Source organism: Uloborus diversus, chromosome 1, assembly GCF_026930045.1.
Source record: "Uloborus diversus isolate 005 chromosome 1, Udiv.v.3.1, whole genome shotgun sequence".
Lineage (NCBI taxonomy): Eukaryota > Metazoa > Arthropoda > Arachnida > Araneae > Uloboridae > Uloborus > Uloborus diversus.
The window spans coordinates 126,291,359-126,309,243 of record NC_072731.1 but is presented as its reverse complement, the minus strand read 5'-3'; the positions used below and the strand labels follow the sequence as shown (position 1 = coordinate 126,309,243).

The following is a 17,885-nucleotide window of genomic DNA, read 5'->3' as shown; positions in this document are numbered from 1 at the left end:
AAAATATTTTGAGCATCTGTTGAAGTGAACTCCTCGATTTCTATATATTCTCCAGAAGATCTGTTATCCCCTCCCTCTGGGAAGAGTAAAGAAGAAGCGTTTAAAAATAGAGTTGATACATTATAATGCTTTGTTTTGGGTTATGTGAAAAAAATACAAAAATGGAATAATACGCATAAATATTAATAAGCGTTCTCAAGAACACATAATATGAAATTAATTGAATATGTTACATATTTAGATCTAATAGTTGTCGTTTTTTAAAACTCGAATGAAATTTTCTAAAGTAAAGTAAAGCATAATTTACATTCTGACAAAAAACGAAAACCACAACCTGCAAACTGTTAACTTGAGAAGCCGATAAACCCATCACATTTCTCTGACAACCTCACACATTAACTGATTAGCATCTTTGCCTACAGGTGGCTTGTGGATTTTGATTTCCAATTGTCGGATATGTATAAAGTGTATTTTTTACTAATCATTTATCGTTATTTAAAACCAACAATCATTTTGAAAAAAAAATTTTTAAAGAAGGTTCAATGTTGCTCAGAACTTAAACGGATTGCTTAGAAATTCAACTTGTTCTATATTTCAACTCTCAGCATTAAAGGAAATTACAAATAGAACAAAAGACAAACATTGATCAAATATGTTGTATTTATTGAACAAAACATTCAGCGCAAAAATATTCTGCAAAACAGTAATGTTCTCTTCTACTCACGTCACGAATTTTCGCAACTCAAACGATCCGAATGAATATCCAAAAAAAAAAAAAAAAAACATACCAACTTTAAAGAAAAGAAATAAAAAGAAAAACAATAGTAACAGAGTTTACCGATCAAAATAGCAAAGTTTCATTTTTAGATTGGCAATACTGCATTTTTACAGGAGGTCGTATTTGAAAAATAGAACGCTCTCGCTTCCGCGTGACTGAAATTGTTCGAGCAAGTGCTTTGACACTTCAAGATTGATGCCTATGTTTTTTACCGAAGTAAAACAACAAGAACACGCTACATAAAATGGAAGTATATGCTCTTCAGATTTCTCTAAAATTAGCTCTAAAAATGCGTATATCTTCTGCATATCTCTAAAAAATATAGAGATAGATAGAACTGGATATAAACGTACGGAGATGGATACATGTAGTAAAAGATATATGCTCGTAGTTATACAGACATTGATGAATATAGAAACAGATGGATACATAAATAAATAGATAGAAAAATAGATATAGAGATAGTTAGATAGTTATATGTCAATGAATGTACAGAAATACAGAATGAACAGCTAATGAATTTGATACGTCAACGAGCTCCATTTACCATGCCTGTTTTGACGTAGGAGAGGTCGGAAAAAAACACGCTTTGCTAATTCCAGAATTTTTCCATGCAACCCTCACAGTGCCAAATTCTTGGTTGATACCTTCCCTACCACCGCCACTTGGTAGTAATTTGCTGCAACTTGTCGTTTCAGTCGTTTTTTGGGCGATCGAAAAAGATTTAACTAGGTGTTCCTATTATTAAGCCCTACACTTGTAATATATATATATATATATATATATATATATATATATATATATATATATATATATATATATATATATATATATATATATATATATATATATATATATATACATATGGATCATTTAAGCATTATCTTAAAAATTGTATTTTTATTATTTTTTTACTTTGCCCTATATTCCCCTATCGTGATTTTTGAAGAAAAAAAAGACACTTTATGTGAATAAAGAAGTGATATTTTTTAAAATTCAATTACTTCTTTCTTTCGGTAGCTTTTAGCTAAGATCACTTTAGTTATGCGACAGAACTATGTTTAGTGTTTAAGATTTTCAAATTGAAGATTGTTACCTACTTTATTGAAGAGAAATTAAAAACTTTCAATAGTTACTTGTTTATATGAACTCTGGAGTTTCAAGCTAAGAAAAAGCTTTTAGTGAGTGAAGTTGATAAAATAAAATAGAAAAGAGCCTTAGGATTGGTTACTTAACGAACACGTTGAGTAAAATGAGTGAGTAAAATGCTAATTTATATTGTCATACTGTAAGGTATAGGTAACTTAAGATGGAACTGTACCCGTGAACGGCCACATCACTTGTTGAATGTCCAAACTGAGACTTGACGATAGCCCATGGTATAACTACGATAGCTGGTAAACCTGAAAGCACAAAATACATTTTCATTAGAAGCAGAATATCGATAACATATATCTGTTAACTACACTTTATATCTGACTAATAATAAAAGTAATGTAAGTTTCATTTTCTACATTGCAACTGAACGGATATATCAGTCTCGCAGTGGATGTATTCTTCTCCTCTCTCTTTCTTTCTCCTGTAATTGTTTGTGAATTAAATAAGCAGCAAAATGAAAGAAAATAATAACATGTTTTGGTTTCTGTCTATTATTATTAATACCAAAACGTTATCAAGAGAATTTGATCCTCAAAGACACAAGCGTAACCTTGCGTCTTTGAGAAAAAAAAAACCCCGTTCACTAAAAAAAAAAAAAAAAACACGGGAATAGGGATTGCAATTCCAAAATACAATTTTTTTTTTTGAGCGTGATACCAGAATATTGAGTGTTAATATCGGTATTGGAAATGAGTCAAAACAGAAAGAAAAACTCACTTGTTTCGTTGCTATATTTAAAATTTGATACAAGAAAGGTATAACCTGTTAAAATATGAACAATTCGGGTATGAACCAAAAAAAAAAAAAAAAGAAAGAAAAAAAATAGAGGAACAAATGTTATGAACAACTGACCATAAAAAAAGCACAGCGTAATAACGATTTATGATATTAGAAACGGAATTTAGTTTAAATAAATCTCTACAGTATTGTAATATTGTAAATAAACAAAACTTATTTCTCTAATGCGAAGAAAAGATAAAATTAATAAGTAAAAAACTTGTTAAGCTGTCTATAATACTCATAATTATGAAGTAAAAGAGAAATAAAACTTTTGCTGCTTAGTTTTGAAAAGTGATCCAAAGAAACCAATGCACGTATTAAACTGTTATTGACCATGGAACGTATTTTCGGACAAAACAAATTGTGCGGTTCGTAATACTTTTTCTGAATACACGTTGGTCTATTGATGTTGTTAATAATGCGCGGTATAATCCTTTTAAATACTCACCTAGAAGTCCTACATTTTCAATTGATTTGGTATCTCGTCGGACAGTTTTGGATGCATTAGTTTTGAATACAATAATAGTGCAAATTATTATGTGAAAATGTTATTCATCATGGCAAAAATATCTTTTAAAAAATCTATTATTTCATACTTTTTAAGGCAAATTTTGGCATCAATTGATTGGGCTGGTGAATCGTCGCTAAAAAAAAAATATGCACTAAAATAACAGTAGACATCATTTGATAAACTAATATTTAGCAAACACCGGTTGTACGAAAATGCAAAATTTCCCGAAATACGGATATTCGGAAATCTGGTATTGCATTTACTTACATCGCGAAGTATATTCTTGCCATCCGAACATTTAAACAGTTTTCAAAATTTACATAAAAATCCATAGTAGTTACCACCATTTAAATAAAATTACGCGTTAGATTTATATTTTTTCACAAGAGGCAAAAGAAAAACTGTTTCAATATCAGAATGATGTTCTCCCAAAAGAAGGGGAAAATCTTTGTTTCACACTTATGTGTCATTCCTAGAAGGTAGTTCTTTTCTAATGGCACTTTGCCTGGAATATTTACAAGACATTTTCGAGGTAAAATCAATTGAATCTCAATTTATATTTCAAATCTTCATACGTCGAGAAATTTTCAGGAAAAAAATGGGAAAAATCTTTAGATATCAGATGATAAAAGAAAAAAAAAATCCTGCAGGGTCCTGTTCTAGACTTGGATTTTTTCCTGTCATAGATATTATTTTCAGTTTTCGAAGCTCGTGCCAACTAAAGTTTGACCACGGAGAGATGACGGATGACCTTGAAGTGAAAACATCATTTACATCATTCGTATAGTTTGTTTGTTATTATTTTGTAGTAGATAGGATCAGAGTGGAAAACGCGCCCCTTACTACTCGGCATGTTCTGGCTGATTATACCTATTACAAATGACACAACTGATAATTTTGCTTCAAGGTTATCCTCCATCTCTCCGTAATCAAGTTTTACATGTCTTTGGCAAATTTTGCAGTACCACCCATTGAGAAGAAATAAAAGGAGGAGAAAGTGAAGCTTTCAGATCTTGAAGCAAGGCTCTCAAGTCACGAGATTCATTCCAATGTAAAGTATGGGAATATATGAGATTTCTTTCACTCGTTACTCGTAAAACGTGTTTCCCGTTCGTTTTTGTTGAACCACGTGACTTAGGATCTTCGCCTCAGCGTTTCCTAAGCCATTGATTAGACTAATTCTTTCCAGTTACTAATCCCTGCTCCAAAGTACCTACGAGGAAGAAACCTCATGAGATAAGGATCAAATTTAAAAAATATATAATTAAATAATTATCATTTTTAAATGCATTTTCTTTATTATTGCAAGACCTTTATAATACGCACTCTTTATATTTTACTGAAAATTCTAGCCCAAAAGTTCAAAAATAATTTACCTACATTAAAGAACGTAAGCACGCAACAGCAACTCAAACGTCAAGCGTATTTGATGGGTCTTGAATTAGGCGATCGTTTGCCAGAGGTCGTAACTTTAAAAATTGGGATTCCGACACCGTCTTCGAAAAACTCGTATCCCTCTTTGAATAAACTATGAATGGCAGACATGTCACATCCTTAAAAGGACTCGCACCCGTATTCGATTTGCATAAAAAAGCCCTTTGCTGTGTTTCAATTCGCCTATTTCGGAATGAAAATTCTTTGAATATTATATACAAGAGCAGTTTCGCTGCTGAAAAAGAAATTGAGACTGTTTTTCTTAAAGGATAGTGTCGATCTCTGAAAAATGTTTGAGGGGTAAATGCAGCCTGTAACTCTGTTGTGCTCTGAACATGTTACGAAACACTTACTCCAATGTAATGAATGTTTTATAAAGATTCAGTTCGTCTCAGCGTTTCCTTTCTTTCTACTGGAGATATTAGATCCAGTAGACTCGATATATTGAGTCAAGTTTCCTTACCCGTACTTGTCTTAAGCAATGCTCTTTTGTTTTTAATGGGAAATTTTATATTATGTTAGATGGTCTGGCTATGGGAAACCCACTTAGCCCCATTCTTAGTGATATTTCCATGCATTATTTTGAGGTTAAGCTGTTCCAAAAACTGCAGTTTCAATTTTATGTTCGGTATGTTGATGATTGTTTTGTTCTAATGAACCAGAATCAGTTTGAGAGTGATGAGGTTTTATCTATTTTAAACTCCATTGATCCTCATATTCAGTTTTCTTGTGAGAAAGAACGGAATAATTGCATTTCATTTCTTGATGTACTTGTTTCTCGTACTGAAATTGGTTTTGAAACTACTGTTTATCGCAAACCTTTTGCTGTTTCTTTACCTCCTCATAGACTATCGACTCATCCTCCAAATCAAAAATATTCTGCTTTCAATTCTTTTGTTTATCGCGCAATTAATATTTGTTCTTCGTCGGAACTTCTTAAAGTGGAACTTAATTATCTTAAAGCTGTGGCAATTGATAGAGACTATCCGCCAACTTTGATTGATTCCATTTATAAAAAACTTTCAAATAAATCCCAAACTAATGTTCTTAACCGAACCTTCATCAGAAAGAATTTGGTTGTTTTGCCATTCTTTCCATCTGTAAGCTATCAGGTCGCTAAAATTCTAAAACGTTTCCAATTCCAGGTGGTGTTCGCTCCTATTAATAAACTTTCATTCTCTTCTCTTAAAGATCCTATTCACCCTCTTAATTGTTGTGGAATTTATAGAATTAATTGTAGTTGTAAACTTGCCTATATTGGACAGACTCGGCGTGCTTTAAAAATTCGCTTGAAAGAGCATCAAAATTATGTGAAAAAACAACAATTAAATAAGTCTAGTATTGCTCAACACTGTTGGGATTCGAATCACTCTTTTGATTTTAACTCTTATCAGATTATCCAAAAATGCCCCAATTCATCAGATCTTGACTTTTTGGAATCCTTTCATATTTTGAGGAACAGTTCTAACTTAGTTAACGATCTTAGTGCAGTTCCATATTTTTCTAACATTTGGCTCCCATATCTTTAATACTGTCCTTTCCCCATTCCCCCCCCCCCTTTTTTTATCTATCTTCCTTTGTTTATTTTTACCTTTTTGTCTTGATTGACACCCCCCCCCCTCCAATTTTCTTCTATTTATCTTTATTTTTCCTTTTTCCGAATATTTTTGTTTCTGTTTATTTTATTTCATGGTTTTCCATTCAGCTTTTCCTTTCTTGCTGTTCACGGTTACTGACAATTTCTTTTCTTTTTGTTTAAGCTTCGGCTTAATCTTTGTCCAATTGAATTCTTTCTTTCTGGGTTCGTACCTAAGAGAAAGCTCTTGGCCTTTGCTTGCATTCCTATTGGTTCCTGATCGGTTTATAACGTTGTCATTGGTTGTCTGGCTAATCCGCTGTTTTTATCTTTTAAGCTGCATGCTTATCTGCTCTTTGCTTTTGTCGGATGTCTTTTCATCCATAAGCTCATAATTTTTTGCATTGAAAAAGGCGTTCCCTGTAACGCCGAAACACGTGTCTGCTGTAATTTACAAATTTGTGTAAAAAAACCGAAGGAATAAATTTATAATCTGTATCAAAGACATTTTTCTGAGATAAAAAGTACAAAAATATGTTATTTCCAATAAATAACCTTATTCTCAGGAAATAATTTTTGCTCAAATATTAAATACAGCAAAGATGCAAATCGACAAAACGAAATTAGTTTACTGCACGCCAAAGAAAACAATTTTTCATATTAATCACAATAATTTTACCTCATTGACAAATAGTTATAATTAAATAAAACGTTCCATACTGCAATTCAAATTTGGTTAATTTATAGTAACATTACCTAACATCTTTCCTTAATACAATAAATCGATAAACTGTTTCTAACTGAAGACCAGAAAGTTTTATGGTTTCGTTACAGGAACGAATTTTACTCCTCCAAAATGTCTGATGTGAATAGCAACAAATGTTTCTTGGATATCCGGCTCCATTTGTCATGGAAAGAACCATCCTAATGATTTCTGTCCGGTTTTCCTGTCACATTGGCAGAAATTCATTTTTTACGCCACGAAAGCTATTTTCTCAATGTATTTCAAGGTACTGTCAGATCAATGCAATTCGCTTTTATGTTAAGAAAAAAATAATCTAAACTAGAACAGGATTGTGTTACATTACAATATACAGGGTGTTCCGTTTTAACCTGCAAGACCTCTATTTTCGCAACCGTTAGTCTTAGATGCATACTTCCAATTGCAAAAATGTTCAAAATGAGATGCAGGGTTAAGATATTAAAAGTTTGAAACAAAAATAAAAATTGAGTCCAAAAATACAAAATTTAACTTTTTATACGGGCCCTAGGTCCCTAAACTTATGTTTAGGAAAATAATCTCCATTGAAAAATAAGTCTAACACAAAAAGTTTAACATTAGTACGACCAATATTCATCGATATATGAAACACAGCGTTTTTGTGACTTACGACACTTTACAGTCGTCGACAATGACACCTTTTGGGGGAAAATATAGCAGTTAACAACGGTTTTAAAATTATAAGGTGTGAATAGAGCGCGGTTTTTCAAATTAATTGAGGTTGTATAGTGTTTTTTTTGCGTATCATGGCATATCATTTGCATTTATTTTTTAACAGCAATGAAAAATTATAAATATTTTTTTTTTACTTCGACAACCTGTCATTCTTATGAAAGGACGATAAGTTCCAATCTTATCTTCCATATGGTCCCTTAAAACTTTGAATTCGAATATCTCCTTCAGTTTTGGTCGCACAAATATCACGTTTTTTGTGTTAGTAATGTCTTTCAATGCAGATCATTCGATTATTCTCCTAAACTTAATTTGGGGGCTTAGGGCCCGTATAAAAAATTAAATTTTGTATTTTTTTAATATTTTTTATTTTTGCTTCGAACTTTCAATATCTGAACTCTGCTTCTGATTTTGAACAGTTTTGCAATTGGAAAGTATGTAACTAGGACTAACGGTTGCGAAAATAGAGGTCTTGCAGGTTAAAATGGAACACCCAATATATATATATATATATATATATATATATATATATATATATATATATATATATATATATATATATATATATATATATATATATATATATATATATATATATATATATATATATATATTTATATATATTTATATATATATATATATATATATATATATATTATATATATATATATATATATATATATATATATATATATATATATTTATATATATCAGGATGGTCATCAGGTCAGTACATCATGAAAGTTTTTAAAAAGTTTGTATGTTTTCTATGGAGCACACAGTAGTTTTGATCAGGTGTATGAAAAAAAAATTACTGTATTTCTTTTAGATCTTTAAGATACATTTTAAGGAGTCGTTTCCAGGAGCTGGAAACATTTTAATTTCTGGAGAAAAAAAAGTTTAAACTTTAGTTAGAACAATCTTTGTTAATCTATCCTTACCATTTAAAATTGATCGAATCTATGGGAGGAAAAATTGCACATTAAATTAAAAAATTGCAAAAAAGATTTACAAGGTACTCCCTTTAAGACGATTCAATATTTAAAAATTCAAGTGTGGATAGTTACTTCTAAATTGCAATACTTCAGCAACAAGTGTTGTTTTTGTTCTTCTTTTTTTTGCATAAAATTTATTTCACTTCTTCAAAACTGCTAATCTATGCTTTGCTACATTTTTCAAAACTCTTAATCAAGGTTGCCTATACCCCCCTCCCCCAAACCGATGGTGCACTCCTCAAATAATACAGAGTCTCTACAAGAACTAGATATACTCAAAACATAAAAAGAACCATAAAACGAAGCCTCCTAAAAATTGCAATGACACAGTTTGACTTATACAGTGTAAAAAATCATTCATAAACGTTTTTAGAAAATAATGGGCAGTTAATGTGCCCAATTTGTGCAAGTAACTTGTCTTGAGAAAATCAGGAGTGTTTTTCACTAATATTCAGTAACCTTCCTGAAAGCAGGGCTGTGCCGTCCCTATGTGCAAGGTCGTGCGAGGCACGACGGCGCCAGAGCCGAAAAGGCGCCGAACTCTACCAATAAAAAAATGCTCTAAATAAAGGGAAAATGAACTCAAACCGAAAAGAAACATGGAACTCTTCATATTTATATCTAATGGAAATTATACTACTCATTTTGAAACAATTAATCCGTCTCAATGAGAATATAAAAAGAAAAGATATTGACTTGTTGTGTCTAAACATGCTATTCAAAAGCGCTATCTTTTACACTGAAAACAAGTGACTTTAATTAATGCATACATTAGCATTTTCCTTCTGAATGTGGAGCCTGTGAATGCTATTTTGGTACGTCTGTATTACACAAGGGTTGAGCATTTGAGGAGCAATAAATTTACTTATCTCCATTTTGGTTTTTGCGGGGAATATCTTGTATTATAATTTGTGCAATCATACTATTTTTGTGAATTTTAATTTGTTGTGATTCCGCTACTTCATGTTATCTATACATATAATAAAATAAGATGTTTGTGTGTGTGTGTGTGGCGCGCTTCCCGGGAAAACGGTAAGGCCTAGAAAGATGAAATTTGGTATAACAGGTGCTGCTTTTGCCGAAGATGTGCACCTCGGGCTTCGATTTTTGATATTTTAATTAGAAAAAAGTTATTTAATGTTTTATGTGTTTTTTTTGCACTTTTTACCTCACAGACCCCGAACCAATTGCACCATACGAATATTTTTTGTATTATAGTGTAGGAAATTTAATTTCAAATATGATGAATGAAAAAATTTTGAAGATAGAGCAATTTTTGTATTTTTTATGAATTTTTGAAAAAACCTTCAATTTGCATTTTTTTCTTGGTTTTATATTTTTCTAATATCATCCTGCGAGAAGTATCAAAGCCTCATTTCTAAAATTTAAGTTGGTAATAGTAAGAACATTGCGCCCTCTTCAGAAGAAAAAAGTTCTTAAAAATACGCAATAGTTTTTTTTTTATAATTTTTTTAATGCTGAACACATCATATCTTTCTACGCATCGGTCGAAAAAAGCATTCTTCAATCTTCTATGCCTCTGACGTCACTACTTGGATTTCGATTCGATATTTACGATGGAATCTTAATCGCAAACAATGTCAATTTTTTTTTTTTTTTTTTTACTACAGTCGGACCTCCATATATCGAACTTCCACATATCGAAATTTTCTATATATCAAAATTCCAGCAAATTTCCACGCTTATTGCATAGGAAATTTGTTTCTATATATCGAAAAAATCTCTATATATCGAAATTTTTCTCGAGACATTCGTAGATTTTTTTTCCACTTAAGATTGTTTGTCTAATGAAAAATGAAGGTTAGGGGAGAAAATTACGTTCACTAAAGGTTGCTATGAAACTCACAAGAAATCTGGGGTTGAGGGGTATGAAGATAGGTCGTTGTTTCGTTCTGGAGTTCTTAAATTCCGTCAAGTTCATTTCAAATCTTAGTTGTAACCAGTAATACTGCAAAATCAGTTTCAAGTAATCCTTTTCGTTCTGTTGATTATCATTCCTAGTCTTTTTATCTTCAGTAAAAATCATTCACGTTAAGTAGATTGGTTTTTTACTTTTCTCTCGATTTCACTGTCAAAACGAAAATACCCTTATACTGCGGATCAAGTTGAATTGCCGAAGAATGAAGGCGTATGAAGGCGCAAAAATGTCATTTCTGTTAATTTTTTATTTCTTAACTTTCGTTTAATCGGATGCTCGTATAAATAAGAAATTAGGTTTCATACAAGAAAATTAGCTTTAATTTTATTTTAATAATTTAGGAGATTTTAGTGATAAAAGCAGATTGTTTCTATATATCGAAATTTCTATATATCGAATTTTTTTCCGGCATTTTGCTACTTCGATATATGGAGGTCCGACTGTATATAGCTTACTTCTACATATTATGACGTGATGACCACGTGTTTTTCCGGCAGCGCTTGCTTTTTTTCTTTCCTTTTTTTTTGGTTTAATTTAGGGAATGCATATATTTCATTTTCCATCTCCCCCCCCCCCCAAGCTAGACGTTTTGCTGTTTCGATATTACGTTACATTTCATAGTTGTGCGCATTTAATTCAATAAAAACAGCGAGATTTTTTTTTCTTTGTCAAACGCCACTTATTGCACACTACGGGGAATTTGAGCTTTTTTTTTTTTTGCTCTACTTAAATCAAAAAAAGTGGTTTTTTGAGTGATCTTCGTTTTCATTAAGAAATGGACGGGGAGGTTAAAATAAATAGAGATGCATAAGAAAATTTAGAGATAGATCGTAAAGGTAGATGGCGTAAAAATGTGAATGGCACAAAAAAAGATAGAGATGGATTGATTAATACTGCAGCCAAATTTGTTTAAACAGCCGCCGAAGGCGGCAAACTTGAAGTAAAAAGGTAAATGACAAGTTAGCCAAACAGCCGCCGTAGATGGCTGCTTGCACAGAAAGGCGACTGGCGTAAGAAGGCGAACCAGCTGGTCGCCGCAGGCGGCTAGTCATACATAAAAAAATATGGTAAGCACATTTGCATATTACTTAGATGTGCTTCATATTCATACATTGTAGACTATAATTTAGGTTATTTTTTGAGCTACGAGAAATAACGAATTTACCATAATTACTTGATTCTCCTCCCCCCCCCTTTTATCCCTTTAACTATTTGTGCATTACTTAACAAAAAAAAATTTGGAGAGCCTTTGTGTTTGTTTTGGATCTTAATTTCAATGCTTTTTGTAATGGTTCCGTATTTTAGAATTTTTGATTTTACCGGAAATGTGTGATTTTAGTTTCAGATTTGAAAGGGAAATATCCTCCACACTTCAATTTAGAAATTTATTCAGTACTCTGTTGTAATGTTTTGACAAGCATAACACTTTGAGTAATTGTTTATCAATTAGATAGATATTTAAAGCGGTATTAACTTGGATACATAATTAAAATCTTCTTCCAAAAACGCATTAGCATATTCAAAGGCAGGGTTCGCCAAACCGGGGCCATCCTGAAAAAAAAACCCGCACGGCTTTTTTCGGGCAGGCATACTTTAAAAAAAAAAAAAAAACACTAAAGTGGGTTTTTTACAATTTTCTATATTTTGAAACATGTTCTTCAGAAACAAACTAAATACTGATCAATATGAATCCCAGAAATAGACATCTTGCTTTCTGGACAGTATATCAAATATTAAAAATGTAAGCTGCACAATAACAAGCAATAATTATTTCGATCCAGGGCCAGATTAAGGCATGGGCACATGGGGCACGGGCCCAGGGCACCAACATTTCGGTGGCTCCAAATGTGTAGGTAAAGTTTTTTTTTTTTTTTTCAAAATGAAGCAAAATCAAATTGCACCATAACAAAAGCAAATATTAAGTCTAGAAAAAAATATGTATTACAATTATAACCTCTTTCTCAAATCTCAGAGTCACTAAAAGCTTTATATTATATTTTATCACATTTAAATTGTTATATAATGTATATTTTTGATATTTATGCTCTATTGCTACCAGATAGTTCAGAAACATCTCATATTATTATATTTTCGCAGTTTACAATGGAATGTAAAAGATTACCATATTTAGCGTTGATGTAGTAAAAAGTCTCAAAATATTTTATTAATATCTACCATATGGTGGGGAATGGGGGAGGTTGAGGGCACCAAATTAAGTTCGTGCCCATTATCCATAAAAGTGTTGGTCGGGCCCTGCTTCGATCACATTCCAAGATTTTTTTTTTTTTAGTTGTTGGGGTAAAATGCTTTGATTAACTGAAATTGGCAATCTTTTTTTTTAACGGCAGCTCAATGCTAGGTTTCCAAGAGAAAAAGTCAGGTTCCAAAAGTCAATTTCTATCGCCCTTCCCTTACATCCGTGCATACTAGAAATAACTTTGAGATATGAAGTAAAAACGTACACTTTGTTCCAAAATTGAAAATTTACGGATTGTTTTTCGTTAAATTTTTAATAAATTAAATGCCAAACGTATTTTTTTTCCATATTACAATCGTCCACAAATCCTGACTCCAATAGTTAACAATATTTTGAACGCCACTGCATAAAGGCGCTCGAAAGACATTTGCACGACGGCGCCGATCAGGTTTGGCGCGAAAACTGCCTGAAAGTTTGTTGGAACCTTTCTGAAGAATTCAGAAACATCCCCGTTTAAAGCCAGTCGTGTCTCTGGAATCTTCAGAGAAAACTTACGTTGGCTAATTATAATAGCTTGGCACCTTCCTGATTTACTAAGAGAGCTTCTAAAGCATCGGTGTAAAGATCAGCAAAGTTGACACAGGATGGCAGGTAATAGCAGTAGGCACATTAGGAGCTTTGTGCGATCGGGACGGGCTGTAATCGAGCTGAAGCCCCACTTAATAAATAAGTGTTTAATTAAATAAGCACTTAATAAATACCCTCAGTTAATCTTTAAACTGGAAGATAAAAACATGTCTTACAAGAGTGAAGTCTACATTTGTGCTACTTGTATCAGTTCAGGAAACTTTTTGACAAAGATGCTTGTAATTCGTTTTCTTTTTTCTTTTTATTATTTTTTTCAGGAAGAGGATGAAAACATGTGAAATCGCAAAACGTTCCACGAAAATTCGGATTTTTTTACTATGTAACTCCCATCCTTTAGGTGACCATCCCGCGTCTTTATGCGCTAACAATTACATAACTTTTCTCCTACGATTCGTCACCTTTCCATTTTGTCACTTTTTTTTCTTTTGAAACTACGCTAACGTTTTAAAAATGACCTCACCTTACTGTTTGATATAAAATTTTGTAGAATTTTGCAAAAGTAGTTAGAATCAAAAATTAATAAGAAAAATAAACCTAGCAGACAAAATGGTGAAAAATAAAAAAAGAAAAGGGGAAAGGGAAAAACACATAAATCAATACAATCTTATAATGTAACCAAAAATATTGAGAAATAGTTCTTGAAGTGTGCAAAATTATACCAGTTCTAGTAAAAACAAAACTTTCCCATCCATAAACAGCAAAGGATGTCTACGACAGCTGCGACTGCAATGCCATTCCGTCAATATGAAAATATCGCGTCAAGTTTATGGTGACTTTTTTCATGCTTCCAAGACTTCATCGAATTTTTATAGTGCAAAAGGAGAATCCACAAGTGTTGAAATTATGTAAATAAGTAAGGCGATCGATTTCATTTGATGCAGATATATCAGAGCGTGCTTTAAAATAACAGATGGCCACATAGATTTAGTGCTATTAAGCTTATCGATCGCATGTTGCTATTGATTTATGTCTATTAAGGAACATAGTATCAAATTGCAAGGTTAAGGTTGATTTTAAAATGAAAAAATGCTAATGTACAAAGTTATTTCGTTGTTGCAATTCTACTAAAACATGTTGTAATGGGGAAAGGAGGAGAAGTAAATTAATAGAAAATCATAGACAGGGACACTAAAATCGTAGCAGAAAAAGTAATGTATAGAAATATTTATGCGTCAACAACAGCAATAAAATTTAACTGAATGAAAGAGACGTTTATCGATATATCTGCAAGTAACAAGCGAAATACTGTAGTCTTTAGTAATTGGCAGTATCTGCAGAAAAGAGTTTTCGAGAGGTTTGAAGAAACGCGTTTTGGATTCAATACTGACAATAGAGAAATGTTGGTATTAGACGTTTTTTTTCGCTCTTTGTTTTCAGCGGAAAACATATGAGCAAGGTTCTTTAACTTTACTAATAATAAAGCTGAAAGTCTGGGTCTCTGTCTGGATCTCTGTGACGCGCATAACGTCTAGACTGTTTTGCCGGTTTTCATGAAATTTGGCTCAAAATTACTTGGCATCATGGGGTGTGCACATCGAAGCGATTTCTAGAAAATTTGATTTTTTTTCTTCTTCTATTCCAGTTTTAAGCCACCATTGTTGAATTTAGTTTTTCTGAAGCAATACCGAGCGAATTGCCATAGCACGGACGAGCAAATTAACATAGCATATTGGCTATAAATTCATCATCCATTATTTGTAAATATACAGGCGAACCAAATGGTTTTTTAATTTTCAGCTATGGGCAAAGTTTTGCGGGTACAACTAGTCTAAATAAAGCTAACGTACAATAGATGATAAAAAAAAACCACACACAAAACAAAAAGCAATGCAGTTATTGCCTTTTACCTGCCCACGACATAATAGTAGAAAATATTGGAAGGAATTGGACGGTGAGAAGAACGGGACAGTTGCTGTTCGCGGCCGAAATGAAATGCAAAAAATTTCCTCTAGCTTATTCAGCGCATGTAGCATTTTTAAATCTAATATTTAACATCTGCTCGACACACTAGAAGTACTTGATCACATTTTATTTTAGCATTTAAATGCAGCTGTCTTACTATCAAATTACTCTTTCCTGCTATGAAATTATTCTCAAACCTAAGTGCAGAATAAAGTTCTATCACTAAAAATGATACGATATAGAAAATGTATTGAAATACTACGGTGATATTAATGAATTACTAGCTTAATGTCATAAAACTTTAATTTCTTCGCACCCAAAGAACAGAACAAACAAACTCCTAAACTATCTTCTAGGGAGAAAAAATTCTATCGACCCTAAAACATCATGTAAAATTTTTTTTAAAGAAGCAGATTTACAGCTCTTTAATAAGTTTTACGAAAATTTGTTCATAATGTCATGGTTTAAGTACATGTTTGAAATTTCCACAAACAACACATTCCAACTATGTAATTTGCAGCTTATTTCACCATGTTTATGTTCAAAAAAAAAAAAGAAAGAAATCTGTAATTTTCTTTTAACACCGGTAAAAAATGAAACTTAGCTACACAAAATTGTATGAAAGGATTTTAAGATCAGTCCGATGTGTTTACCTTTATGTTTTGAGAACAAATCTCACTAAGTTGTTATAAAACGGATTCTTCTTTTCTGAAACCTTAGCACTTTTAAGCTTTTACAGTATTTTACGTCTTTTATAAAAATTGTACTCGCTGTTTGATTTGCATTTATCTTGTAATCCTAGGGTAAAACTTGCAAGATGTTTTTCCTTTATACCTTTCTTTTAACTTCCTTTTACAAAAAAGGAAGTATTTTATTCGCGAAAAAAATTTCACTCAAAAACCGACCTTAATTTCCATTTTACTCACCCCCGAATGAATATTGAGTTTTTTTCCCACTCGATCACACGTGGATAAGTGCCTAAGAACGTATAGACACGCGAAATATCCATAATTACGATTCCCGAGTTAATTACAAAGAATTTTTTCGTGACGTCTGTATGTACGTATGTATGTGCGGATGTATGTCACATAACTCAAGAACGGAATTTTCTAGAAAGTTGAAATTTGGCACGTAGACTCCTAGTTGGGTCTAGTTGTACACCTCTCTTTTTCTTTGCATTCGGGTGTTTCTAAAGTGTTAACTTCCTTTTACAAAAAAGGAAGTATTTTATTCGCGAAAAAAATTTCACTCAAAAACCGAACTTAATTTCCATTTTACTCACCCCCGAATGAATATTGAGTTTTTTTCCCACTCGATCACACGTGGATAAGTGCCTAAGAACGTATAGACACGCGAAATATCCATAATTACGATTCCCGAGTTAATTACAACGAATTTTTTTTTCGTGACGTCTGTATGTACGTATGTATGTGCGGATGAATGTCACATAACTCAAGAACGGAATGTCCTAGAAATTTGAAATTTGGCACGTAGACTCCTAGTTGGGTCTAGTTGTGCACCTCTCTTTTTCTTTGCATTCGGGTGTTTCTAAAGTGTTAACTTCCTTTTACAAAAAAGGAAGTATTTTATTCGCGAAAAAAATTTCACTCAAAAACCGACCTTAATTTCCATTTTACTCACCCCCGAATGAATATTGAGTTTTTTTCCCATTCGATCACACGTGGATAAGTGCCTAAGAACGTATAGACACGCGAAATATCCATAAATACGATTCCCGAGTTAATTACAACGAATTTTTTCGTGACGTCTGTATGTACGTATGTATGTGCGGATGAATGTCACATAACTCAAGAACGGAATGTCCTAGAAATTTGAAATTTGGTACGTAGACTCCTAGTTGGATCTAGTTGTGCACCTCTCTTTTTCTTTGCATTCGGGTGTTTCTAAAGTGTTAACTTCCTTTTACAAAAAAGGAAGTAGTTTATTCGCGAAAAAAATTTCACTCAAAAACCGACCTTAATTTCCATTTTACTCACCCCCGAATGAATATTGAGTTTTTTTCCCACTCGATCACACGTGGATAAGTGCCTAAGAACGTATAGACACGCGAAATATCCATAATTACGAATCCCGAGTTAATTACAACGAATTTTTTCGTGACGTCTGTATGTACGTATGTATGTCACATAACTCAAGAACGGAATGTCCTAGAAAGTTGAAATTTGGTACGTAGACTCCTAGTTGGGTCTAGTTGTGCACCTCCCTTTTTCTTTGCATTCGAGTGTTTCTAAAGTGTTCTTTTGCTCCTTTTGGGGGGGGGGGAAATCACTGTTAATTTCGATGTAAACTCAAGTGGTGTTATAATTTGGCGGACACTTGGCGATATATCGCCAGTCTTTTGGTCGTCAAGTTTTGTCGCCAACTTGGCAACAAATTTGGCGGTTTTTTTTAATATGTTTTAATTTGACCATTGTTGGTGAAATTTAGAGAGTAGACTATTGAATCACATTCAAATAGCCAGTAATTGGGAAATGACATTAAATTGGAGTGAAA

General features: G+C 32.4%; 1 protein-coding gene across 1 annotated transcript in view; it reads right to left on the bottom strand.

Annotated features, from left to right (window-relative positions):
• The window catches only part of LOC129221141 (diuretic hormone receptor-like), a gene marked incomplete at its 5' end in the record, with an annotated part of 111,166 nt that overhangs the window by 30,487 nt on the left and 62,794 nt on the right, over positions 1-17,885 (bottom strand). Inside the window, one exon of the mRNA XM_054855590.1 lies at positions 2,100-2,181. Within this exon, the coding sequence (XP_054711565.1) occupies positions 2,100-2,181 (82 nt within the window). The remainder of the gene's footprint in view (positions 1-2,099; positions 2,182-17,885) is intronic.